The sequence below is a fragment of the Ahaetulla prasina genome, chromosome 3 (genome assembly GCF_028640845.1).
Source record: "Ahaetulla prasina isolate Xishuangbanna chromosome 3, ASM2864084v1, whole genome shotgun sequence".
Taxonomy (NCBI): Eukaryota; Metazoa; Chordata; class Lepidosauria; order Squamata; family Colubridae; genus Ahaetulla; species Ahaetulla prasina.
Genome location: NC_080541.1, coordinates 104,353,547 through 104,379,943, shown reverse-complemented (window position 1 = coordinate 104,379,943; position 26,397 = coordinate 104,353,547). Strand labels below are relative to the sequence as shown.

At 36.8% G+C, this 26,397-nt stretch overlaps 1 protein-coding gene across 1 annotated transcript; it reads left to right on the top strand.

Moving 5' to 3' along the window:
* Positions 1-18,712: 18,712 nt before the first annotated feature.
* MED10 (mediator complex subunit 10) lies at positions 18,713-24,995 on the top strand. Its single transcript, XM_058178683.1, has 4 exons — positions 18,713-18,976; positions 20,977-21,060; positions 22,809-22,911; positions 24,776-24,995. The coding sequence occupies exons 1-4, from the start codon at positions 18,855-18,857 to the stop codon at positions 24,869-24,871; spliced, it is 405 nt and encodes a 134-aa protein (XP_058034666.1). The 5' UTR covers positions 18,713-18,854; the 3' UTR covers positions 24,872-24,995.
* The last annotated feature ends 1,402 nt before the right edge of the window (positions 24,996-26,397 follow it).

Below are 26,397 nucleotides of genomic sequence, written 5' to 3'. Positions count from 1 at the left end.
CAAAGAAGATACTTTTGTTCCAATCCATTATATATCAGACCATTCCACTCCTAGAGTTCTCAGAAATTTCCGATTGAGTTAGTGTTTGTTCTTGAATAAAGTACATAGTTTTTAATATCCAACCTTCATCAATCAATATCAAAACAACGTTCCATCTTCCAATATTCACCAAGGGTTCTTCTAAAATGTCTTTCTTCCTTAAGCAGTCTCTCAAGAATAGTTCATATTTCCAACTTAATTTCTTTAATTTTTCTGTCCAACCTTCAAGGGTAAACAATAGTCCATCTTTTCACATCTTTAACATTTATATACAACAAATAATATTACAAATATCCAATATATCAATTGTAATAATTAAAATCTTCACTTTACCTTACTTATATCAAATAACATTATTAAAATTACACCTATAACTTATCCAAAATATATCTATTATAACAATTACATTCTAATTAGCCATATAACAACATTACATCCATCTCTTAAATATAATATTTAATCCAAATTCCTAAATTTTACTATCTATCCTCCAAAATTAAACAATATTCCATCTTCCTATTCCTTTATACCTTAAATATATCAAATAGTACCCCTAAAATTACACATTTATATCCACAATAAATCATTTACAAAAATTAACCATAATCATATATAATAAAGTTAAACATTCTCCCTCCCCTTCTTCTGTCTTACATTTTCCACCATCTATTCACCATTCAACTTAACATCTATTAATAAAGAATTCCCAATCTTTAATACATTAGTATAAAAATCTCGTGCTTTACAAATTGTATTGAGAAAATACTTTCTTCCTTTATAATTCACTGTTAAACCAGCTGGAACCTCCCATCTAAAATATATCTGATGTTTCTTAAACTCATCCACCAAAAAGGCAAATTCTTTTCTCTTTCTTAACATTTTAGGAGGAATTTCCTTCATCATTATTATATCTTGTCCTAATATTTGAAATTTATTTTTATAAAATGCTTGCAAAATTCCATACCTAATCTTCTTATTTGTAAAATAAATAACCACATCTCTCGGTAAACACTTCTGCCTTGCCCACCAAGAATTAACACGATAAATTTTTTCAATATTAACTTCAAAATCTTCTGGTTCCACTCCCTCTATCTGAGCAAAGGCCTGAATAAAAATCTCTTTCAAATTTTCTTCCTTACACTCTTTTAGTCCTCTCACCCTTATAGCATATTCCGTTAATTTATATTGTAATATAACCCTTTCTTCATCTGCCTTATCAACCTTAACCTGAATATCGTCTATTTTATTTTCTAAGTTCAGATTAATTTGAACTTCATCTATTTTCCTTTGCAAATCTAAATTAATTTGGTTAAATTCATCCAGTCTTTCTTCTGTCTGTGTGCTAGATAACAATAATGGGGTAATTGATTCCTTTAATTTTTCCATCTCCCTCCTCTGCTCTTCCACCAAATCTTTAAAATCCAGTATTTCTTTCTCCATTTCATTAAATTTTTGATCTATTTCTGAAAGATGAGCCTCCATAAGCTCCTTAGACTTTCTTTAATATCCTCTCTCAATTTTCGTACCTGAAGTGAAGAAATTTCCAATATTTTAGAAGTGGTTAAATCTCTTTGCTTAAAGGCCATTTTTAAACTAAGTAATATCAAGAAGAAGAAAAAAAAAAGGAATAAAAAGAAGAAAAAAAATCAATAAACTTTTCTTCTTAAACACTATAAGAAAAAGATAATAAAAAAAAGAAGAGATTTTAAAAAAGAAAGAATTTCATTTAAAAATAAATAAATCTTGTTATATTCTTCTTAAAGGTTCCACGCCAGCAATTGTAATCAGCATTTCCTTAGCTTTCACTTATCTTAGCTTTCACTTTCAAGAACGCCATCTTTCATCATCTCCACTCTTAAATACAAATACTTTCTCTGTCAGGGAGTTAAAATCATCTTACAATCAAATGCCAGCCCTCCTATTTTCGGCTCTTTCCGTGTTGGCAATCTATCAATAATCCTTTTCAGTTACGGAGATGGACGCTGCGTTTTGTTCTGCTTTTGCAGAAGCATTCTGGATTCTGGAGCTTTTTTCGAGCTATAGAAGGAGCGTTCCCATCAAACCACCAGAAATCATTCTGGGGCTTTTCTTGGGGGCTCTACTTCAGCTCAAATGCTCATATCCCCCGTTTTGCCCGAGAGCAGAGATTTACGAGCTGTTGACAGCAGATTAACGCTGTCTAAACAGCTCTACAGAATCACACAGAAGTGGCGGACTGAGATCGCCCGCCATTAACGAAGCGGAGCCACCCGGAAGATGTTGGGTCGCTTTTTTATGTTGTTTTATTTTTAGGGTATTTCTCATCTTCCAAAGTTCAAGATCATCTCCCAGAAGAACTTCCTTCATTATATGAAGTTATGGAGTAACTCTGAAATTAGGGTTGGGCTGGGAAAGAGTGATTGACCAAAAGTATTCCATTGGTCCTGGTCTAACACTTAAACCATTGTACCAAACTATGAATAATTTTAGTGGCTTTTTCTGTAAATTCCATTTGCAATGCTCTTTCCTTTATCCAGTTAAAGAAAAGATTTGGAGTTTGCTGTTCCACAAACCTCTCCCCTTTAAATTTCAATTTAAAATTTCTTGTTTTCCTATTATGTCATTTGTCTCTAATCTTTTTTTTTGTTTGTTTGCAAGACTTTAAAGCAGTGGTGGGATTCAAGTAATTTAACAACCGGTTCTCTGCCCTAATGATTTCTTTCAACAACCAGTTTGCCAAACTGGCCAGAAAGTTAACAACCGGTTCTCCTGAAGTGGTGCGAACTGGCTGAATCCCACCACTGCTCTAAGGTTAACTTCTACTGTATATGTTGTGCCCAATTCCTAAGAAACTCTGCAGCTTTCTGTAATGTTTCAGTAATTAAAGAGATATTTTATTTTAATGGTTTAAAAGATTGATCCCATTTCTCCAATAATAGACTTTGAAAGGTAATACATTTTATTATAAGTTCACTTCACAGACTCCATGTTCAATCCAAGGGCCTGTTTGGATCTTCTAAGGACAATTTTATTTTTCTGATCTACTGTTGTAGTTTACCAAGATATTTTTGCTGTACATTTGAAATAGAAAGAAATTTTTGCTTTTTTTTTTTTACTTTTAATAATCAAGGAAAATCTAAAACATACCCCTTTGGATTCATACCTAATTATTACTGTAACTAATTATTTTAATAAAGAGATTTGCTGATTAACTGGGTTTAGTCCTGAAGCTTAAAACTTGGCATTTCCAAATGCTATCCCCAATTTGTCTGCCATTAACATACTAATTGCCTTTCTTTTAGATCATCAGATGTCCTCACAAGTGGATTCATATAAGTGCTAAGGCAAGTGGGAGATCATACTAAATCTAGTGGTCAGATCAAAGCCACAGCAGCCACTTATTTGACCAGATAAATACAATGCCATCTTCTGAAATAGCCAATTTCTGATTAATCTTCAAAGATAGCCCTATATAAAATTCAGCCTAAGAGTGTTGAGGGCCTGGGTTTTCTCACCAAGACGTTTTACTCCCAAGAAGGCAACAACTGGTACATCAGCTGTAATTGGACAAAAGCTACCTGGACATAGATTCTTGGACTCCTTCATGGAAGTGTAATCTACAGCTAATATAGAAACTGACAGCAGGCTGGGCAGATTGTGGACAAATAATACTTATATCTTGCATGAGTTTGATTTCAGCTTTTTATTCTCCTGCAGACTCCAGGAGCTGGGTAAGGACTTCCAGAGCACCACCATCTTTCTGGAAGTGAAAATGTACAAGTGGATATCATGAATCTTTTGATGATACATCTCCCCAAACTGTTAGGGGAAACTTCTGTTCCTCAGAAGTTTTGTAGAGATAAATATTGCACATCTGGAGAGAGATCCAGGATTTGTGACACTCCATAAAGAAGTGGCCAACGGATTGACGACTTCTTCAGCACTACTGACTGAAATATTTTGTCCAGGTATGAGTAAAAATACTGTAGAAAAGTACCAACTCAACCACATCCCTCTTAGACAATCTAGAAGAATGTCATTAGAGAAAGTGATTGGCCCACTTTCCTGCTTTCTAGCCTGGTGCCTTAGCCACCAGGCCAAACTGCCTTGAGTTGATGCCCCTATTAGCTCTATAGAATCACCAGAGCCAGTTTTGGAAGACATTGTTTTTTTTCAGCAATTGTCAAAGGAAATTTCTCTACATCAACCAGTTGATGCCAATTTTGTGAAAAGACTCCCCCTCACCGATCAAAAGGTCACATTTACAAGGGGTAGGGTTTTTTTTGCATGCTCAGGGGTGCTGTCTGCTAGTGATTTTTTGGGGCCCATTGCAGTTTGTATAGTTTGAAAGAGGTTGCAATTACTGGGCAGAATTTTTCCAGCAGTCTTTTAATAGTTGGTTCATAAAGAATAGTTGTGATTAAGTCTGTCTGCGCTGTTTCACACACCTGATTAATTGGGCAATAAAACATTTTAAACAATTAACTATTTCATAGTCTAATTTTACAGTGACACTTCTAGGAGGAAAGGGAACTAAATGTGTTTGTAAAATGCACATAGCATCCATCTTTCTATCTTGGAGAGATCTTTATATACTTATTTATATTAAAATACTCATTAGAATTAATAATCCTGGAAATAATTTTTACACACATTTCCAGCTGATTGTATTGAAACTGGAAAAGAAACACAATGAAACATATCATAAACCATTCTCATTATACATTAGGATTATGAGATTACAGAAAACCCATCATGATGTTTTATGGTCTTTGGGGAAGCAGGAACTGACGCAAACAGGGATCAGAGCTTAAAGGAAATGTTTTGATTTTGGTCCCCAGAGCTTAGATTTGTGCTATGGAGAAAATTGTTGGTGTATCATTTTCAACAATGTTTGTCCAAAGCCACTAATTTGACTTGAATCTTTTTATGTGGAAATGTACATGTATTTGCAATATATTGCTCCCAAATAATTGGGCAGAGATAAATTTAGTTCTTAGAACAAATTAGTACAGGAGGGCATATAATAACTTTATTGTATTTATTTTAATTGCCAAAAACAAGCAGAGCATAAAGAAGCTAATAAACAGAATACTATATGTGACACATTATGCCTAGTTCTCTGAAGAAGGCTGTAATATTGGGAAAGAAAAATAGGAGGACCAGCATCAAGCTGGATGGACTCAGTTACAGAGGCAATGAGTGTACAGTATTGAGACCTGAAAGGTTAGGGACAGATGGTCAGGGTGAACTCTATCTATGTGGTTGCTAAGAGTCAACCTGATGCCACATAATTAAGCAATCGGTCAAATGTGTGAAATACATTTAGAATAAAATAGAAGTACAAGCAAATTAAATTAAATTAAAAAGGTTCAGAACATGTGCGCACACGCACACGCACGCATACAAGCACATTTCTCTCTCTCTCATGTATTTTACATATAAACACACATACAAGTATTGGGCAGAAAGCAGGAAGAAAACACTTGTATCTAAAAGTGCTCACTCTGTATAAAATTCAAAGACATTTTTCAAGCATTTTTTTTAGCATAGGCACTTTATTCTTTCTAGTCTTCCTATACAGTCTAATTACAGTAGTCATGAAGCAAAAGATTCTGCTTTAATTTGAAAGTTACATTTTCTTTCTTCCTAAAGGACATGGACTCCGAGGACGTGGACAGGTTGCTGGGGAGGTTACATGCAACTACATGTTTACTGGACCCGTGTCCTTCCTGGCTAGTGCTGGCTGCTCAGGAAGTGACACGAGGCTGGCTCCAGGGGATTATAAATGCTTCTTTGATGGAAGGGGTTTTCCCCGCCGCCTTGAAAGAGGCGGTGGTGAGACCTCTCCTTAAGAAGCCTTCCCTGGACCCAGCTATTTTGGGGAATTACCGTCCAGTCTCCAACCTTCGCTTTGTGGCAAGAGTGTGGTTGCATGGCAGCTTCCCCGGCACCTGGAGGAAGCTGTCTATCTAGACCCGTTCCAGTCCGGCTTCCGACCCGGTTATAGCACGGAGACGGCTCTGGTCGCGTTGGTGGATGACCTCTGGAGGGCCAGGGATAGGGGTTGTTCCTCTGCCCTGGTCCTATTAGATCTCTCAGCGGCTTTTGATACCATCGACCATGGTATCCTGCTGCGCCGGTTGGAGGGATTGGAAGTGGGAGGCACCGTTTATCGGTGGTTCTCCTCCTATCTCTCTGACCGGTCGCAGACGGTGTTGACAGGGGGGCAGAGGTTGTCCGCGAGGCGCCTCACTTGTGGGGTGCCTCAGGGGTCGATTCTCTCACCTACCCTGTTCAACATCTATATGAAGCCGCTGGGCGAGGTCATCAGTGGTTTCGGGGTGAGTTATCATCTGTACGTGATGATACTCAGCTGTACTTTTCCACCCCGGACCACCCCAATGAAGCGGTCGAAGTGCTGTCCCGGTGCCTGGAAGCCGTATGGGTCTGGATGGGGAGAAACAGACTCAGGCTCAATCCCTCCAAAACGGAGTGGCTGTGGATGCCGGCACCCCGGTACAGTCAGCTGCAGCTGCAGCTGACCGTTGGGGGCGAGTTAGTGGCCCCAAAGGAGGTGGTTCGCAACTTGGGTGTCCTCCTGGATGGACGGCTGTCCTTTGATGAACATCTGGCGGCCGTCTCCAGGAGGGCTTTCTACCAAGTTCGCTTGGTTCGCCCTTGGTTCGCCCTTCCTTGACCGGGATGCCTTATGCACAGTCACTCACGCTCACGCTCACGCTCTGGTCACGTCTCGGTTGGATTACTGCAATGCTCTCTACATGGGGCTGCCCTCGAGGTGCACCCGGAGGCTACAGTTAGTCCAGAATGCGGCTGCGCGAGTAGTAACGGGAGCCGCTCGCGGCTCCCATGTAACATCACTGCTGCGTAGTCTGCACTGGCTTCCTGTGGTCTTTCGGGTGCGCTTCAAGATTTTGGTTACCACCTTCAAAGCGCTCCATGGCTTAGGACCCGGGTACTTACGAGACCGCCTGCTGTTACCCTATGCCTCCCACCGAACTGTACGCTCTCACAGAGAAGGTCTCCTCAGGGTGCCGTCCGCCAGTGTCGGCTGGCGGCCCCCAGGAGTAGGGCCTTCTCTGTTGGAGCATCGACGCTCTGGAATGAACTTCTCCCTGGCTTACGTCAAGTGCCTGATCTTCGGACCTTCCGTCGTGAGCTGAAAACATATTTATTTATTCAAGCGGGACTGGCATAATGGTTTTAATAGTTTTAATCTTAAATTGGGGTTTTTTATTGGGTTTTTTAAATTTTTTATAATTTTAAATTTAAACTTTTAATTATCAGCCTTTTGTAATTTGCTAGGTTTTAATTGTTGGTTTTAATTGTATTTGTATTGTGTTTTATCTTTGGCTGTACACCGCTCTGAGTCCTTCGGGAGAAGGGCGGTATAAAAATTTAATAAATAATAATAAATAATAATAATAATAAATAGAGAAATGTGTCACAATACAACCAGTATTAATTAGATTATATTTTTGCTGAATATAACATCCCATCTGAAAGGAACCCTACAGAATTTGCAGACTGCATTATAAATAAACCTACTGATTTTAAAACAACGTCACAAAATGTTTTCCTACAGTCAATTTCTCTTACACATTTAATATTATGGAGTATTTACAATAACCCTTAAAAACCAAATACTTGATTTGGTTTTTGTTAGCATCTGAAAAATTATCTCTGTCACCATCGCTAACAGGAGTGGGGGGAGGAGGAGGAGGAGGAAGAGCAAGATTAAAGTACATGTCAATAAAAAGTTATTGTAGCTATATAGGGTGGAGGGATGAGAAAATTCATCTGACAAGATAAATACATGCTATATTCATAACTTTTCTTCTAACGTTCAGATTTTCATTGCTTCTGAATCAATGCCCTGATTTGGATGGTGGTTTGTACTTTTCTGCTTTCTATGTACAAACAAAATTTATCATGGCGACGAGCTTAGCTTGACCTTAATATGTCTACAAGTCTAATCACCGTTTCAGCTAAGTCCATTTGGAATTTCCTAGCTAGTTCTTTTAAATTTACAGCAGACTCTAATTCCAAAGTATCTGTTTTTATCACAATTTGGTGAGTGATAGATTCCCAAATCAATATTCCAAGAGCTCAAAAGAGATTTTCAATTATAACAAAATAATATTTTTTGTTGGGAGGAAATAGGGAGAAGTCCTCGGTTATTCATTCTCAGTGACTGAGATATCCAAAACTGTCAATGACATGAGTTGATGTAAACTCTTAGAAATCACATCTGTAGATTGATCTGTCCCCAGAGCTCCACAATGATCTGTCCTTAGCCTGACCCTTTAGGTCTTCAAATGGTGCACTTATCACTATGGTAATCAAGTCTATCCACCTAGCTGCTGGTTATCCTCTAATTGCATATTTGTTATCTTATCACTAATGTGGCTTTATGGAGCTTTACAAAATACATATGCAAGTAAATAAAATAAGAGCTCTCTTTCTTATTGACTATAAATGTCAACAATAGGGATGTCAATAATCATGGGACACAGAGAGAGCAAATATAACAAGGGAAAGATGAACTGGGAATGATAAAAATAGACTTTTAAATTAAGGCACACCCATACATTGTTTATGTTGGTGATAGGAGTAAACCTAAAGGTTTGATTGAAAAGGTAGGTTTTCAAAAGGGATCAGAAGGAAGTAAGAGGGAAAGAGAATGAGCACAATATAAATGATCTAGTAGAAGTATTGTAATTCAATTTAATTCATTCAGTTTAGACAGTGCCTGAATCCAAACTGACTCAGAGTAGTGCACAATATAACTAAACAAAATAGAAATACGACATAATAGAATTATGAAAAGAAAAGGAATAACGTACAGAAATAGATATTGATTATTCATGATTAAGTTCCGCTTACAACACCCACACTCTCGGACATATATGATAGGGGCCCCAATCACCCTAACTCAAGTCTTGGGAGAGCAGTCAGAACTTTAAGACTCTTGCTACCCTTATTGCCAAGTAGTAATCCCTAATATGGACTTTTATTATTTGAGGAAGACTTGAAGCAACTCTGACTAAATATGGGTAGGCCTGCTCAGGCATTTCATCTCCTGGAGCTTCTCAGTAAACCAAAGTGTATCCCACAATCGGTACAGAGAGGCTACATGCAGTCCAAAAGTCTAGCTATTCATTCCAAGCAGCGATTAAGCAAAAACACCCACCAGGTCCTTAAGGAAATCCTCAAGTTCACCTGGAGACCTGTTGGATCCCTTAGTTGCCAATCAGCTAGATCCTCTCTTTGCCTTGATTTGTTAGATCCTCTCTCCTCTCAGAGGAGGATAATACCAGTAAGGCAGATGGGACAATTTGTCCTTGGAAATGGATTGATGCCAAACTCCTTCACTACCAGGTTATGCTGTAACTCCCCTGAAATGAAAATCAGATCTTATGTGTCATTGCCAGAATGAACCAAGCCAACCATGACTTGAGACACATCCGTGGTTTCCATGGAGGCTATGAACTCCTGAGGTATGCCAGACTCAATGCCATCAGGTGGCAAATTGAAATCCCCATGTGTCAATTCCCTTGAGTATTTTATTGAGTACTCTATTGCCAGCCCTAGATATAAATATGGTATTATGAGAGGAGGATTAGAAAAACTACAATTTCAGAGATGAAGGTCATAGACAGGTACAAAATAAATGCTAAGGTGAAGTAAATTGTGTACACAACATCCTGAACAAGAGCTTTAAAAATGAAGTTGAATATTTGCATTATTGGGGAGCAAGAAAGTTAGTGCTAGGTGTTGATCTATTATACCCTGTCAAATCAAGAATGTTTTGCACAAGTCAGTGGTTGGTTATGTGATTGAGCGTCTCTGCCTGATAAGTTTTCAACTGTGAATGTAATAAACAGTGCATTGCTTATTCAAGTAAGATAATGGTATTATTCTTGTATTTTATAGCATGAGTTTCAATAATTTAATTTGCTCTGCTCACTAATGTTTCTTAGATCTGTTTTGATTTAACAGTAGGAAAGTCTTGGAAAACAGATGGAGTTATGAATCAACATTACCTCTTTTAAATCCCCTGTGCCATTTTAATTTGCACATCTATAAATTACAAGGTCTACAACTGTTACCTCATCTAGTGGAAAAGCTCCAGGTCAGGGCACAAGAATTTGTAGGGAGTCTTTTTTCTGATTGGTTACCCTATTTTATATATGCTCACAAGAAAAAATAAACCTAGTTATATTTATATAAACAACACAAAATGCAATATATGTATATGTACAGTGTGTGTGTAGCATTTTCAACAGGAAAGGCATCAATGTATGTCTCTCCAGGTTTTGTTGGACAGGAATTTCAATAATATTTCACCATTGGTCATACTTGCTAATGATTATGATAACTGGCATTCAATATCTAGACCACTGGGTCACATCTGGTTCATCTAGGCTTACAGCAAAGAAAATCACAATTTCTTTACCTCATCATTTGTGGCTAGAACTCTACTATCTAAAGTTGAAATGTCATCCACTTGCATTTGCAGCTTTAGGAATTGTTAAATGTGTACATTATATTTGTTATTTTGTAACACATTTGTAATTTGTAAATTACAAATTATATTTGTAAACTAAATTATTTCATGCAAGGAAAAGTTTAGGCTAGTGGTTAGTGGGTCATACATTTTGCAGGTTCAACTTTCAAGATCATTTTAAAAACACAGTAAAAAGTAGCTGAGAAGGCAAAATGTCACAACCTCCATCTAGTTTTGGATATGTGGTTGGGATTATGCAGGCAAATGTTTCTCTAAGTGCAACAAATGTGGTATTTAATTGTTGGCAGGGAAGGAGATCTTTATCCAGTCTGCTTCCATATCTAAGTAACAAAGTACTATTATTTTTCTCATCTTTCCTATTACCTATCCTTTAGCATCTCATGACTATAACTTTGTTGTTTCTATGTTATGATTTATACTGATTGCTTTTATTTAGCATCCTATTATAATTTATGTTGTTTGCTTTTATGTAGTATCCTATGACTATCGCTGAGTATTGTATCATTCTATTCTATTCTGTTCTGTTCTATTCAGGTGCCATTGCTAGAGATGAGAAAAAGTGAAAGTGTAGTTACTGCCTGCAGCTGTATTTTCTTACTCAACTAGCTTCTTCACCTACATCAGGGATATGATGGCATAGCTTCCTTGATCTCTTTTTGCAATAATTTCTATTATTCTTTACAGATACAAAGATAAAAGACTAACATCATCATTTTAGACATTGTCTATCCACTCCAGAATGAAGGCCACTTTCACATGTTTTCAACCTATACGGTCCTGAGCTTTCTTTTGCCAAAAATAAAGAAGATAAAAAAGAAGTATAAAGAGACAGAAAAAAAGAAAATAAAAAGTAAGAAAAAAGATAATATAAAAGATGATTGTCCCTCCCTCCAGGCAAATATAAACAATTTCAGTAACTTAATATCTTCCGTTACCAATCATCAAATTATACAAACTCATCACTTATTTCTAATCACCAAAAGTCTATTAAGAGTTATGAGAAATATCATATTTAGCCTTAATTTAGCCCTATTTTGTACTCCAATTTAAAACTTTCTATATAAAAATAAAATGAAAGAAGTATCCCCGTTTACAAACAGATCTTTAAAGCTTGTTTTAAAAAAAAATCCATTCATAGCAATCAGAAACCAAATGTCCATATTGAATTCCTTCTATTTACTTTTCTTGATCTTTAACCTTGCCAAATAATGTCCTACAAGGTGGTCTCTTATCATTTTCTCTTTGTCTCTAGAATAGCTTCATTAGTTAAACATGCTCCTTTTGTAATCCTACCATCAAAAAGTAGTGCAAGATTGGAAGATGTGGAGAGAGCTGGCCCATATAATTGCCAAGAGTCGGACATGACTTAATGGATAACATCATCATCATTTTGTAAATCCAAGATATGAATGCTTTCCAAGTCACTATTCTTTATTATTTATATGTCCCCTCTATTCAGACATCAGCTAAATCCATTGTAGCATCTTTTTCCACATCACTTTTGTAATCTAGTATTTTTAAAAATCCACATCCACATTCAATTCAGACTGAGACTTCATTTTATCCAATAAAACTTCTCCTTCTCTATTATAAAATCAGACAATCTTTGAAATAATTTCTGAGTATATTATTCCCCAACAGCCTTTATTTCTTCTACAGTCAAATAATATTGCTCCATTGTATTAATGGGTCTTTTTTTCGTCTTAATTGTAATAGTTGGTTCTCTCTAGTAACCTTGAAGTTCTCTCTTATCATTTGTTTATTTTCCAGTCAACAAAACTTTCCGACAGGAGGGTTTCTTAACAATTAATTTCAAAATATTTATATATTCTTTTGTAAAATTTTAAACAACCCACAAGAAAAATACTTTCAAGCCAATCTAGCCCCTTAACTCTTCAGAATAAATACTCTAGTACTCCTTTTATTGTTTCCAAAAAATTAAAGTTTCTTTTTAATCCTTAAATTTACATATATATTTTTTTCATCCAGAGCAGAAAGAGATTCTCCCAGTATAATGAACTGGCATTTCAGAATGTTCTTATCTTGTAAAACTGCCAATAATAAGCAGTTTCCTAACGTAGTTAAGAGAGGAAATAGATGAACCTAGTGCCTGTTTGAAGGTGCCAAACCATGGCTTAGGCAAGATTACTTTCCCTCTAATTCCCAAAGCTCTCACACCTGCTGGAGACACTATTTTACAATCTCGTTGCAGATAGTTTCTGTAAGGAGCAAACTTGTGGATGTGGCTTGTCATCTCCTTGAACTGGAGAGGAATTCCAAAGAACCAATCCATTTACCAGCTTTCCTTTTCATTGTGGTCGTTGGCTACGTAAAAGTGGAGCCATCTTCAGTACGCCATTGTTGTACCCAGAACTTGAATCTCTTTCTTGATCTCATTAGAATTCTGAAGTTATGAAAATGGACTTTTAGTTATTTGAAAAGAAAACTGATCTACTAATTTCAGCTTTATTGCAAAGATCCCCTAAAATTCATAGCAATAGCAATAGAACTTAGACTTATATACCTTTCCATAGTTCTTTACAGCACTCTCTGAGAGGTTTACAATGTCAGCATATTGTCCCCAATAGTCTGGGTTTTCATTTTACTGACCTTGGAAGAATGGAAGGCTGAGTCAATCTTAAGCTGGTCAGGATCAAACTTCAGGCTGTGGGCAGAATTAACCTACAATACTGCGTTCTAACCACTGTGCCACCATGGCTCTTTCTAAACCACATGTATCTAAAAATAGCAAAATATTTAGATTTTTAGATATATCTAGATATATCATTTTAGACATATCTATTTTAGATATATCTAGATATATCATGATAAAATACTAAAACCCATTGGAAGCAAAAGATATAGCAAAGACAGAGGTTCTGGTTATTCATAGAAAAGGGGGTAAATCAGGAGGTATTGCAAAACTGTAGGAAGCTGGCATTTGTAAATGATGTCAATTATTAAGGCATTGATTTACTTTCAGGAAAAAAAGCACTTTTGGATATTGATGTTATTTGCTTGATAGATATGGCACAGTGAAAATATCTGCAAATGGTAGAGCGTAAGATTTATATTTTGTGTTTTTGTCCAGAGCTATTTTTGCATCTGATATTGCAAGTTTAGCATTTCTTGGGTTTCAGAAGGTACAAGGCTGATAATAAATCATACATCCTGGTTTGTTCTTTTAAGGTGCATAACAAAACTTAAACTAAGCTCTATACACACTGAAAATTTAAAAATATGCATAATGCAGATATATCATCTTGATTAAATTAATGTGCATCCATCCTTGCTCTACTTGATCCCCTGGCGGCTTTCAATGTCATTGACAATGATATCCTTCTGGATCAACTCAGAGGATGGGGTGGCCTGCACTGTATTGTGCTGAATTGCCTCATTTCTCATGCCAGTCAAAGGTGATGGAGGGGACAGTTCCTGCCCTTGGCTCCTACTGTGTGAGGTGCTGCAGGGTTTGATGCTCTCTTACTCCTATTCAGCATCTACATAGAGCTGGATTATTTGCAGGCTTCCTCTCCCTGATTATATATCTGCCTACCTCACCAGAAGTGGCATGCTACAGGTCATGTCTGTTAGTGAACTATACTTGATGGTACTCTGCAGGTGGGATTTCTCTGCCGTTGTACCTGTCTTATGGAATATCTCCGAAACATACTTCCGAAACAAGGCTAGCTCCATCCCTGTCAATTTTCCAGAAGGCCTACAAAATCTGATTATGCCATTGGGTCTGAGGTCCCAGTGGAATAGCAAGTTACTGAGGTTGCTCCATTGCTTTTCACATCTACTGCCCTCTCTTAAACTTTAATTGTGATGTTTATTTTTTTTAGAATAGTACTTGTTTTTTATATATTACTTTTTATTATATGCTGCCCAGGGTAACTTTTTCATGAAATGAACGGCCATATAATTTTAATGAATAAACACAAAGAAATAATAGATTGCTAAGGTTATATTTAAAGTATCATACATGTACACTAATTAGAGAATTGGTATTTGCTGCAGCTCAAAATTGAGAGAACAAATTGTGGTAAACCTAAATCATTGAGAAGAACATCATTTTAGAAAGTGGTCTCTACTCCATGACATCATAATATTTATTTTAGACCATTGAAGGAATTTATTGATACTTTCTATATGTTAGACCCAAGTCCTAAGAATAGATTATGGTAACGATTTCATAGTTGTGGACATCTCACAGCAGGCTTGCCGGTTTATCAAACTTCCAAATTTTATAACCCTTTTAATTGGATTAGTAAGTTATTATATATCAGAAGTCAGTCTTCAATCTTTTTCCTCTTGGTAATTATTCCCCTCATTATTTTTATTTGAAGCCTAAAACTTGTATAAGTGAAAGCATAGCTATCTATTTAATATGGAATCATGGTATTATAAGATTATTATAAAACAAAGTCCCATTTCAATATTAAAATGCCCAGAATTTAAATCTTAGAATGAGAATTGTGACTTTCTTCTTGAATCCTGCAAACTATGTAAAACCGATTTGCTTTTTTTTTTTTTTTTGTTTCTCTCCACCTCTCTCTAAATTGAAAAGGAAGCCAGAAATGTTCAGGGTCACCCCAGAAATATGAGAATGAGACAATTATAAAGCAACAAATATTTTGAAAAATATAACATCTTAAAAGGATGTAGCCTAATCATGCCAGATGGAATTTTCTTATATTTTCCATATGGTATTGCAGATGGTGAGGCACTGCATCTTGCTAATGAGTATGTTCTTCTATCTGCATAGATATTTAGCTGGCTTGAGCAAGCAATTTATTTCATACAAATCATAACTGCTTGTTAGTCAGTTTGATGTTCCATATAATTAACTCTTTCTTTAATGTTTGTTTTAAGATGTTCAGGCTTTAAAACCAAAAATAATCATTAGGAAAAGCCATGTAAAGGGACTTTTGCTTCTAATTAACACTCTCATGAATGTGTTAAAAGACCAGGTCTAGAAGAAGAGATCAAGTCTAGAAAGGGCTAGATTTAACATTAGCCAACTACTAAACATGGCAACCTAAAACCTCATCTCAATTTTCAATAGTCCAGCCTCAACTTTTAAAATAGTCTTTGGTATGTATTTAGGGGTTTGAAAAATGGATCTCAGTGTTAAGATTGAACTATTCTAGGACAGAAATTGTCTTTAAGTAGTTCCTGCTCCTATATTTATTTTTGTTGATATTTTCCTCAAACATTGGCAAAGGCATTTGCAGCGGGAGTTTGCAAACCCACTCCATTCTAGAATTGATGTTACCTAGCTGGGTAATGAAAAGTCTTCAAGAAAACAACCAAGCTCAGAGAGCACTAGTTTCTAATATCTGTATTATAACATTGTGTGTAGTATAACAGGGATAGAGTTTGCATTGCAACAGTTTTATTTATTTATTTGATTTTTATCCTGATTTTGCTGTTATTTTGGTAAATTTGGCAACAGTCCATGGATATCTTTGACTATATGGAGTGTGATTTACTAGACCTGATATTCTTCATATTTTGGAAGATAGTTTCCTTTCATTGTATGTGCTTGTATATAATGTTGTGACAAAATAAAAAAAAAATAGTATACATACTGCTTTTTGCAATTAGAAAAAGTGTGTTTGAAGATAATAAATGGATAGTAAAATCACGTTCATGAATTTAGAAGCTATGAGATGCAGAACGACATTGTACTGCACTAAGTCATTGGAAACAGTTGATCAATAGTTGAGAATATATGTAGGTTCTGGATGTTCCCTGAACTTGGTTTTCTTCTAGATGTTTTATTGCCATAATAGGTAACATCATCTGGATCAGAGATGATATATCCTAATCTGATGATGAAACATGTAAAACAAGAAAAGCAAGCATGGGGAACAAAAAGAACTCAAGATTTGGTAGAAGGTAAAATATAAATTGCTGTAATGTTGTAATTTGTAATATAATTACAAATTACTAAAAGATAATGTTGACTAAGGGCTTCATAGTTTTATAAGATTTCTTATAGATTTATTTTATGCTCCCTTGCATCATGGGCCTTCTGTCAGTTCATCTGGCAGTTCTGAAGTATGGCATTGTCTATTACAGGGGTGTCAAATTCGTGTTGTCACGGCGTCATCACATGATGTATCGGGACTTTTTCTCCCTTCGCTAAACCGGATGTGGCCGTGCGTGATGCATGTGGCCCATGAGTTTGACAGCCCTGGTCTATTAGTTTCTGCTTCTATATCAGTGAAGCTTATGTTCCAAGCAAGTGTATTTAGGATTAGTTTTATTGCCTTACATGTTTATATTTACATGAATTTAATGAATACCAGCTTCAAACTTACCAAAAGTAGGCTTTAGTCCTAAATGGCACTAAAGTAGGTGCTATAGCATAGCAAAGAGGAATATAGATAAATATGACATTTCCATTGTTCTTTGCCATTACTATTATATCAAAGGTGTAAGTATTTGCAATGGAAACCTCCTTTGTTCAAATCCTTCATGATCCTGTAAACAAAGAACTTTACATCTGGATAAACATAAAATGTAGCAACTGGCTGCTGTATTAAAATATTTGTCCTATGGGTTTTAGTTTACACAATATATATGGAGTGTGATTTACTAGACCTGATATTCTTCATGTTTTGGAAGATGGTATACATGCTGCTTTTTGCAATTGGAAAAAGTGTGTTTGAAGATAATAAATGGATAGTAAAATCACGTTCATGAATTTTTACATCTGGATAAACAAAATGTAGCAACTGGCTACTGTATTAAAATATTTGTCCTATGGGTTTAAGTTTACACAACATGCGAAGCTAAAACCAAAGAAATCACTTTATGACATAATGCAATGAGGCAGTCACAGAGCTTCATATTTGTAGCAGCTTAACATACAGTATCGGGACGTAAATAAATTGAATGTCAATAAAATGTGTAGATTGGGAAATTTCTTTTGAGTAATAAATGTCAGCAGAGATATAAAATTTGAACTCTTTCTTACCAACTAGTGGCCAATTTCTATAGATTTTATGTAAACCTGATACGGCAGCACTATTTGTAAATTTTATTTGTAGGACTAGAGAATACACACCGAACGCCATAGAATTAGTTGCATTTGTAATTTAAACCAATAAGAAACAAAATAGTTTGTTTATTGTAAAAAAAAATAGTAGAGGTCAACTCTATGGTCCCTTATATCATAGGCTAAGACTGTAATGTACTTTTGTACTAGCTTATCAAAAGAGGCAGTGGGATTTACCCTGAGAAGAAAGAATAGGGTTGTCTTGTAGCCATAAAAAAAAAAAAAGTCATGTCCATACATCAGATTCTGCACCATGAAATACATAATGTGACAGGCAATAATCCTGGTGTGAAATGCAAGATGAACTCCACCCTTCAGTTGGCTCCAACCCTAGAGTGTTTTAAGAAAACCCTTCCCTCCCGTGCCGGCATATCTGTAATTATATGAATTATGTGCTTAATTCCTCCACCACCACCACGCCGGCTCAGCCTTTTTTTTTAAAAAAAAAAACAATTTCCCCCTGTTTTGAATCCTCGTTAGCCGCCCAGTCACGGCGGGCCTTTATGTGGCCGTGTGAAATGTAACCAACCGAACCCTAATAAAACAAAATCCGCTAAGGATTGAGCCGTCTGGCAACCCCCGATTTAGGATTAGATCGCGAGCAGCCGGTAAAATGAACTCCGGGCTCAGTTTATACCAGTAAAAAAAGGGAGCAATTTGACTAATGATTAAATCTGTGAGAGCCGCATGTTCGCTTAAACAAAACAAAACAAAACAAAGGGGGTGGGGAGGTTCGTTTATCCCTTTAGAAAAAAAATCAGACCGCCCGGCCGAAAACACAGGAAAAGCTCTAGGGCAGGAATCTCCAACCTTGGTCCCTTTAAGACTTGTGGACTTCAACTCCCAGAGTCCCAGAGTCCCAGAGCAAAGCTGGCTGAGGAACTCTGGGAGTTGAAGTCCACAAGTCTTAAAGGGACCAAGGTTGGAGACCCCTGCTCTAGGGCTCAGAACGCAGAACAGGAGCGGAACTACGCGTGCGCACACGAGGGCAGGCGAAGCTAGTCTTACTTGTATGGGCGGAGTCTACAACATCTGCTCTCGAATCCTATTATGTTCCATTTAAAGTGCGGGAGGGGGGGAAGACGGGCCTTCTTTGAGCCGGAAGAGGAAATGGTACTTTAAGCGTTCATGGCCGCGCTCTTAGCAACGCGGAGACCGGTGTAGCGAAAGAGGTTTTCGCGGAGGGGCTGAAGGCTTCCTCTCTGCTTCCGAGAGATGGCGGAGAAGTTCGACTCCCTGGAGGAGCACTTGGAAAAGTTCGTGGAAAACATCCGGCAGCTGGGCATCATTGTCAGCGACTTCCAGCCTAGCAGCCAAGCGGGACTCAGCCAGAAACTGTGAGCTTCCTCCCTCCTTCCCTCCCTTGTGCCTCCTTCCCACTCGGCATTCCCAAACCCTTTCTCCAAAGCGAGTGGGGCTGGCGGGAGTTGCAGCACTGGGGATTGTAGGAAATAGTCACCGGGAAGATGGCGTTTTATATTTAAAATAAAATCCCAGAGTTTCACTTGCCATTGAATAGCAGATATTATTTTAAATATATTAGCAGCCGAACTCCCAGTAGTTTGTGTGTTTGGGGTGTGGTGGTGGTGAGGCTTAAAGAAGCCATTTACAAATCCCCTTGATGAGTTTTATTTGTAGGCGGAATTTGAACGTTGGGCTCTATGGCTAATACGGTACTGTCCTTTCAAGATTGATGTCCCAAGGGCTATTTGAAGTCTCATCGACTTCATAAACTGCTCCAAACTTGATTGCAGAAAATATGACTTCGGTAACAGAGTTGTCAATGCCTGGAATGCACTTCCAGACTCTGTGATCTCTTCCCAAAATCCCCAAAGCTTTAACTAAAGACTGTCTACTATTGACCTCACCCCATTCCTAAGAGGTCTGTAAGGGGCATGCATAAGAGCACCTGTGTGCCTACCGTCCCTGTCCTAATGTTCCTTTTTACTTTTTTCATGTATCCAAATTATGTTTATACTTTTACCTGTTATCTTGTTTATGATTGACAAATAAATAAATAAAACTTAGAAGAAGTTTATAAAAAGCAAGTTTTGTAAAAGCCCCTCCTCCATAAAGCTCTAATGAATTGTTAATGCTTCTGTAACTTAATGTTCGTTACATGGTCTGAAACAGTTGCTTTTTTAAAAATCAATTTTAGAAAACAAAAGCAAATTTATACAAGGCAGCTTTAAAGACAGTTGCTTGCAATTTAAGAGCTTGGGTCTTAGGCTGTTGTTTTCTTCATAATTTTTTATTTATTTTATTTTGTCACAACAGTATATATAAGCATAAGCATGAAGTAACTATATAATATATAAGCATATATTATTATTCTAATATTATATACTAATATTCATTGTTAATCGGAACCTACTAAGTAACTGGAATATAATATACATTGGGAATTGTTTTCACCCTTTCTTCCACAATGTGCCATTGTAGTTAAATTGTTGGATGGCACTCTTGGGAGTTCCAGGTTCTAATCCACCCTCAGCCACTGGGTGATTTGGCCAGGCACTCATTCCCTGTGAGCCCAGCTACATTAGAGACTTTTGTTATGAGTTAAAAAGGAAGATAAGTTATGGGTACTGTCTTGAGCACCTAGAGGAAAGTCAAGGTATCTCACAAATGAAGTATTGTTTGTAAGTGTTATGGGTGTCCTTTGTGACAGCTATATGATATACAGCTAGTCCTTGATTTATGACCACCATTGAGCCCAAAATTTATGTTGCTAAACAAGACATTTATTAAGTGAGTTTTGCCCCATTTTATGACCTTTCTTTCCACATTCATTAAGTGAATTACAGCAGTTGATAAGTTAGTAACATGGACACTGCGTCTGGCATAAATATGAACCAGTTGCCAAGGATTTAAATTTTGATCTTGTGACCATGGTGATGCTGCAAGTTGTGTGAAAAAGAGTCATAAGCCACTTTTTCAGTGCCATTGTAACTTTGAATGGTCACTAAACAAACAGATAATGTAGTGTAAGGTCTTTTTTATAAATTTCTTTCATTTCTTCAAAAGTCGTGTAAGCTATTAACACATGGTGGAATTGGAGGTTGAAATTGTCATTCTAATTTTGTGGGCAACTCCTTGTGTCGAGCTTCAGGGCAAGAATTTTAAAGAAGATTTGCCAATTTGCTTTCTTTCCGTTTTGTTCTGAGAGCTTCTGTTTCCTTTATTTTTATTGTAAACATTTCATATTGTACAGCTAGATTGGTTATTGACAAGCCTCATAATGTCTTTTATAAACCCTCTGTTGGCACAGAGGATGTATAAATTGATGATTCGACTTCACTGTGCTATAAATTAATAAAAAATGGTTTCTGTCTAGGAATTTTATGGTTACAGGCTTGCAAGATATTGACAAGTGCCGACAACAGCTTCATGATATCAGTGTGCCTTTGGAAGTCTTTGAGTAAGTGTTAAACTTCTTACCCCAACTGTCAGTATGTGGTCCTAGAGATACTGTTTACACAAGAGCAGTCACATATCTTTTCACGGTAAATCTAACAAATTGGACTGCAGGGCATAGAATATATGTGTAAACACTAGAAATTCATTTTTAAATGTCCTTTGGAGTGCACAGTGCTAAATAGTGTTTGAGTTTTGAGAAGCATCTTATATCCTTTTGCTCTTGGGAAATACATTTGCAGAGGTAGTTGTAGTTGTATCTGCAATGTGAAGGTAATGAAATCTCCCTACAGATTCAGATTTGGAGGACATTTTCATTTTTCTGGGAGTATGGTGAGGTAGTTTAAAAAGTTCTAGATGTATTAAGTTTATCTCATGTTTAATACAGTAGTGTTTATTTTTGGTTTATTTCCAAAAATCAGTAGGAAATTGCATGTGGCTTGGCATTGAATTTCACTGGTATTGTCAGTTTTGCTTACAAAATGGGCCATGAGAGCAATGAGTTGCTCAATTCTCATATGTAATACTATTGAATGATCCTCGTATCTTTTCCTAGATCTTTTCTGTATAGACCCAATAGATTGTCATTAAAGGTAGTCCTCGCTTAACGACCATTTGTCCAGCAACTGTTCAAAAATACAATGGTGCTGAGACTTACGACTGATCCCCAAAGTTATGCCATTGTAGTGCCCCTGGAGTTACATGATTGCAGTCTGGGCTCTTGGCAACCTGTTGCCACTTACAACAGGTTGCCAAACACCCCATGATCACCATTTGTGATCTTCCCTGCTGACTTCTCCAGCACATTAGTGGGGAAACCAGCAGAGAAGATCGCAAGTATAGAGCTCACTCTCATTCCTGGGGGCTGTCTGAAAAAGGTCCATCAGGACTTATTTTGAGATGGACCCTTTTCAGCCAGCCTCTTTGAGAACAGAAATCAATTTGGTTTTAGAGCAAAGTTCCTCTGCCTTCACTCTCAAAGATGCCGGCTTAAAAATTCCATAGCAAAAGCCAAATGGGATTTTAACTTGGGGTTCTGGCACCATAGGATGTTCGGAGCCAGGCTGACCCCAAACACCCCATTCTGCAAGTGCCCTGTACTAAAATCCCACTAAGCTTTTGCCATGGATTCTTTCAGCCACCCTCTTTGAGGGCAGAAGGGCCACCTATCAGATTGATTTCTCATCCCACAGGGCAAAATCATTCTGGCCATGTGTAGATATTCTCTACACAGAGGGGAGGGGAACTGCAACTGTGGGCTGAGGAAAGGAAGCTGGGATCATGAAGATGCAAGTTTTTCTGCAGCCCAGTGCTAAAATTTCCTTTTGCCCATGTGGTTGAGTGGGGAGAGGTGTCGGGTGGAGAGGAGATCCACACTCAGTGGGCTAGCCAGCCAATGCCTCTTAGCCCGTGGCAGATTTTTGAATGACAGTTGATGCTGGGCCTCCTCGACTTCCTGAGGGGGAAACTGGTATTGCAGTTGTTGAATATGGCAATCATTTGCCAACCACAATGACTTATGATCCAAATTCGGGGCTCAATTTTGCTCATATGTTGAGTATCTATAAATGTTTCTTAAATTGTGTGCTATTGTGATTGTGAGGTTAAATATATTAAATGATAATCTAGTGTGAATTTCAGAAAATGATATTGGTAGAATACATAGCATATGTGCATGTATATTTAATATATACTTATATATATTTAATATATGTGAACCACATTAAAATCTCACAACATTTATTTTCTCAGATATATAGATCAAGGTCGTAATCCCCAATTATATACTAAAGAATGCTTGGAAAGAGCTCTAGCCAAAAACGAACAAGTGAAAGGTAAAATTGATACTATGAAGGTAAGAGTTTTTTTTTATTTGCATTTATATCCCGCCCTTCTCCGAAGACTCAGGGCGGCTTACACTATGTTAGTAATAGTCTTCATCCATTTGTATATTATATACAAAGTCAACATATTGCCCCCCAACAATCTGGGTCCTCATTTTACCTACCTTATAAAGGATGGAAGGCTGAGTCAACCTTGGGCCTGGTGGGACTTGAACCTGCAGTAATTGCAAGCAGCTGTGTTAATAACAGATTGTCTTAGCAGCCTGAGCCACCAGAGCCACCACCTGAGTCGCTTGTACATAAAAAAACTGTATTCCTTAAGTGTACATTGTCTGCAAATGCATTCAAAAGCTTCAAGCCAGTAAGTACAGAATTAGTTTTGCTGTTAACTTATTTAGTTATTTACTTTGTAAATTTATACAGTCTCCTATTGCATATGTCAGTAATGTACAAAGTTAAAAACCTAAAAACAAGACAGCAAAATAATCAAAAGTTTTTAGTATTTAATAATCCTTTATTGATTAGCCTTTAGGCCATATCAGAATGCAAAATGTAAAATACAGAACAATAATAAGCATATATTAAAAAAGAGTAAAATATATGAGTAAAAGAAAAAAGAAAATGCCAATTATATTTCTCTGGCACCCCTAAATTTATTCTATAGTCTTATTTTGTATTTTATATGTTGTATTTCTAGTATGGCCTAATGGCTAATCAGTGTACTATATTAAAAAAAATCCCGTAATCTGCAGGCGAGCGCATGCAGTTTCCCCAGCACTAGAACCACTTTGCAAGCTCCATACCCATATTACAGGATCACCAGGTGAAATGGCAGAACCAGAAAGTCTTCAGGCCTTTCCAGAAGGCCAGCCAGATCAGAATTAATCTGACTTCAGGGCTCCCTTGAAATGAAATGTGTTGCTTTTGTTTGTGGAATTTGACTAGTTGTTGCAGGCAAAAGCTCCAAGCAAGGATGCTTAATTATTGCTTCCATATTTTTTTCTTAAATGTTCATATATTTTAAAAATTGCTTGGGACCATGGGGCTTGTTACATTTTTTAAAAGTTCTTATAGTTTTCTCTGGTGGAACACTTAACGTTTTCTTAAATATTAAAACATGAAAGATTTAAGATAGTTTATATATAGTGGATATCAAAAGTCTGCTCGCTCCTGTTAACATGCCAGGTTTTTGAGATGTTAAAAAAAACCCAAAAAACCCACTTCAGAATTTTTTTCACTTTTTATATTAACATATAAGCTGTAAAATTCTATCAAAAACCAAACTGAAAGGTTTTTTTTTGGGGGGGGTGTTTAGAAAAACACGAATGGGGCTGCATAAGTGTGTATCCGCTTAAATTAATACTTTGTTGAAGCATCTTTTCATTTTATGATTTTATTTTATGTAAGCAAAATATACCACAGTGAGCAAATCTTCTGTATATGGCTTCATTCTTATCTATGGTAAAGGGACTGATTTTGCTGAGGTATCTCTGTGTGTTTTGTATAGTCAGTACATTAGCTGAACGTACAAGAAGGTGAGGTGGTGCTCTGTGTTTATTCTGATTTAGTATTCGTTCTTTTGGGTTATGAGCCAATCAGCATGGCACATCTTGTCTTGGGAATCTTTGCCCACTCTTCCTTGTAAAGGTGTTCCAAATCTGTCAGATTGTGAGGGTATCTCTTATGAACAACACTCTTCAGGTCACCCCACAGATTTTTAATTGGATTCAGATGTGGGCTCTGTCCGACCCATTCTAACACTGATCTTCTGGTGAAGCCACTCTTTTGTTGATTGGAAGTATGATTTGGGTTGTTGTCATGTTGAAAGGTGAAATTCCAGTTTCTTTGGATGACTTTTTTTTCTTTTTCTCTTAGAAATTCAAAAGCCTATTGATTCAGGAACTGACTAAAGTGTTCCCAGAGGACATGGCTAAGTACAAAGCTATTCGGAGTGAAGATCCTTCTCCATAATTATATTTTCACTTGTCCTGTACTTTCTTCCAGACTCTGGTGATATATTTATATGATAATAATTGACAGCTTGAGAAGTGAAGATGTGTTCAACTAAAATACTGATTAAATATTGTATCTCTTGGCCTGGTTGGAATTCTTTTGGGCTACATCTGCAGCCATGAAGGAGGTTCAAAAAGAATCCAGAATTTCAAAACATCTTCTCTTTAAAGTGACTTGAAGCCTGTTTCTGAACTGAAACCAATTTCCTTTGCATCTTGTAAATACTACACAAAGTATGGTGGGGTTAGGATGGTGGTTGTGTATTGTATCTTATACGAAGTGGGATAGCAGTATAAATGTGTCATTATTTCTTATGAATTCTAAATTATCCTTTTGAATTAGTTTCTTGGTGAAGTCTTTTTGCTATATTTTGATCTACAAGAACAATATTTGTTTATTTTGTGTTGTCATAAAAAACTGGAGTGTTTCTAATATTATACATGGAAATATTATACTTGGAGGTACTGTCAAAGCAACTTTTAATTTCTTCCGTTTTTCATAGTTAATGAAAAATTGAACTTCTAAATATATTACAGCCTTAATATATTGTTTTACATCTTTTATGATTTTATTTTATGTAAGCAAAATATACCACAGTGAGCAAATCTTCTGTATATGGCTTCATTCTTATCTATGGTAAAGGGACTGATTTTGCTGAGGTATCTCTGTGTGTTTTGTATAGTCAGTACATTAGAGCTGAACGTACAAGAAGGTGAGGTGGTGCTCTGTGTTTATTCTGATTTAGTATTCGTTCTTTTGGGTTATGAGCCAATCAGCATGGCACATCTTGTCTTGGGAATCTTTGCCCACTCTTCCTTGTAAAGGTGTTCCAAATCTGTCAGATTGAGGGTATCTCTTATGAACAACACTCTTCAGGTCACCCCACAGATTTTTAATTGGATTCAGATGTGGGCTCTGTCCGACCCATTCTAACTCTGATCTTCTGGTGAAGCCACTCTTTTGTTGATTGGAAGTATGATTTGGGTTGTTGTCATGTTGAAAGGTGAAATTCCAGTTTCTTTGCATGACTTTTTTTTCTTTTTCTCTTAGAAATTCAAAAGCCTATTGATTCAGGAACTGACTAAAGTGTTCCCAGAGGACATGGCTAAGTACAAAGCTATTCGGAGTGAAGATCCTTCTCCATAATTATATTTTCTCTTGTCCTGTACTTTCTTTCAGACTCTGGTGATATATTTATATGATAATAATTGACAGCTTGAGAAGTGAAGATGTGTTCAACTAAAATACTGATTAAATATTGTATCTCTTGGCCTGGTTGGAATTCTTTTGTGCTACATCTGAAGCCATGAAGGAGGTTCAAAAAGAATCCAGAATTTCAAAACATCTTCTCTTTAAAGTGACTTGAAGCCTATTTCTGAACTGAAACCAATTTCCTTTGCATCTTGTAAATACTACAGAAAGTATGGTGGAGTTAAGATTGTGGTTGTGTATTGTATTTTATACCAAGTGGGATAGCAGTATAA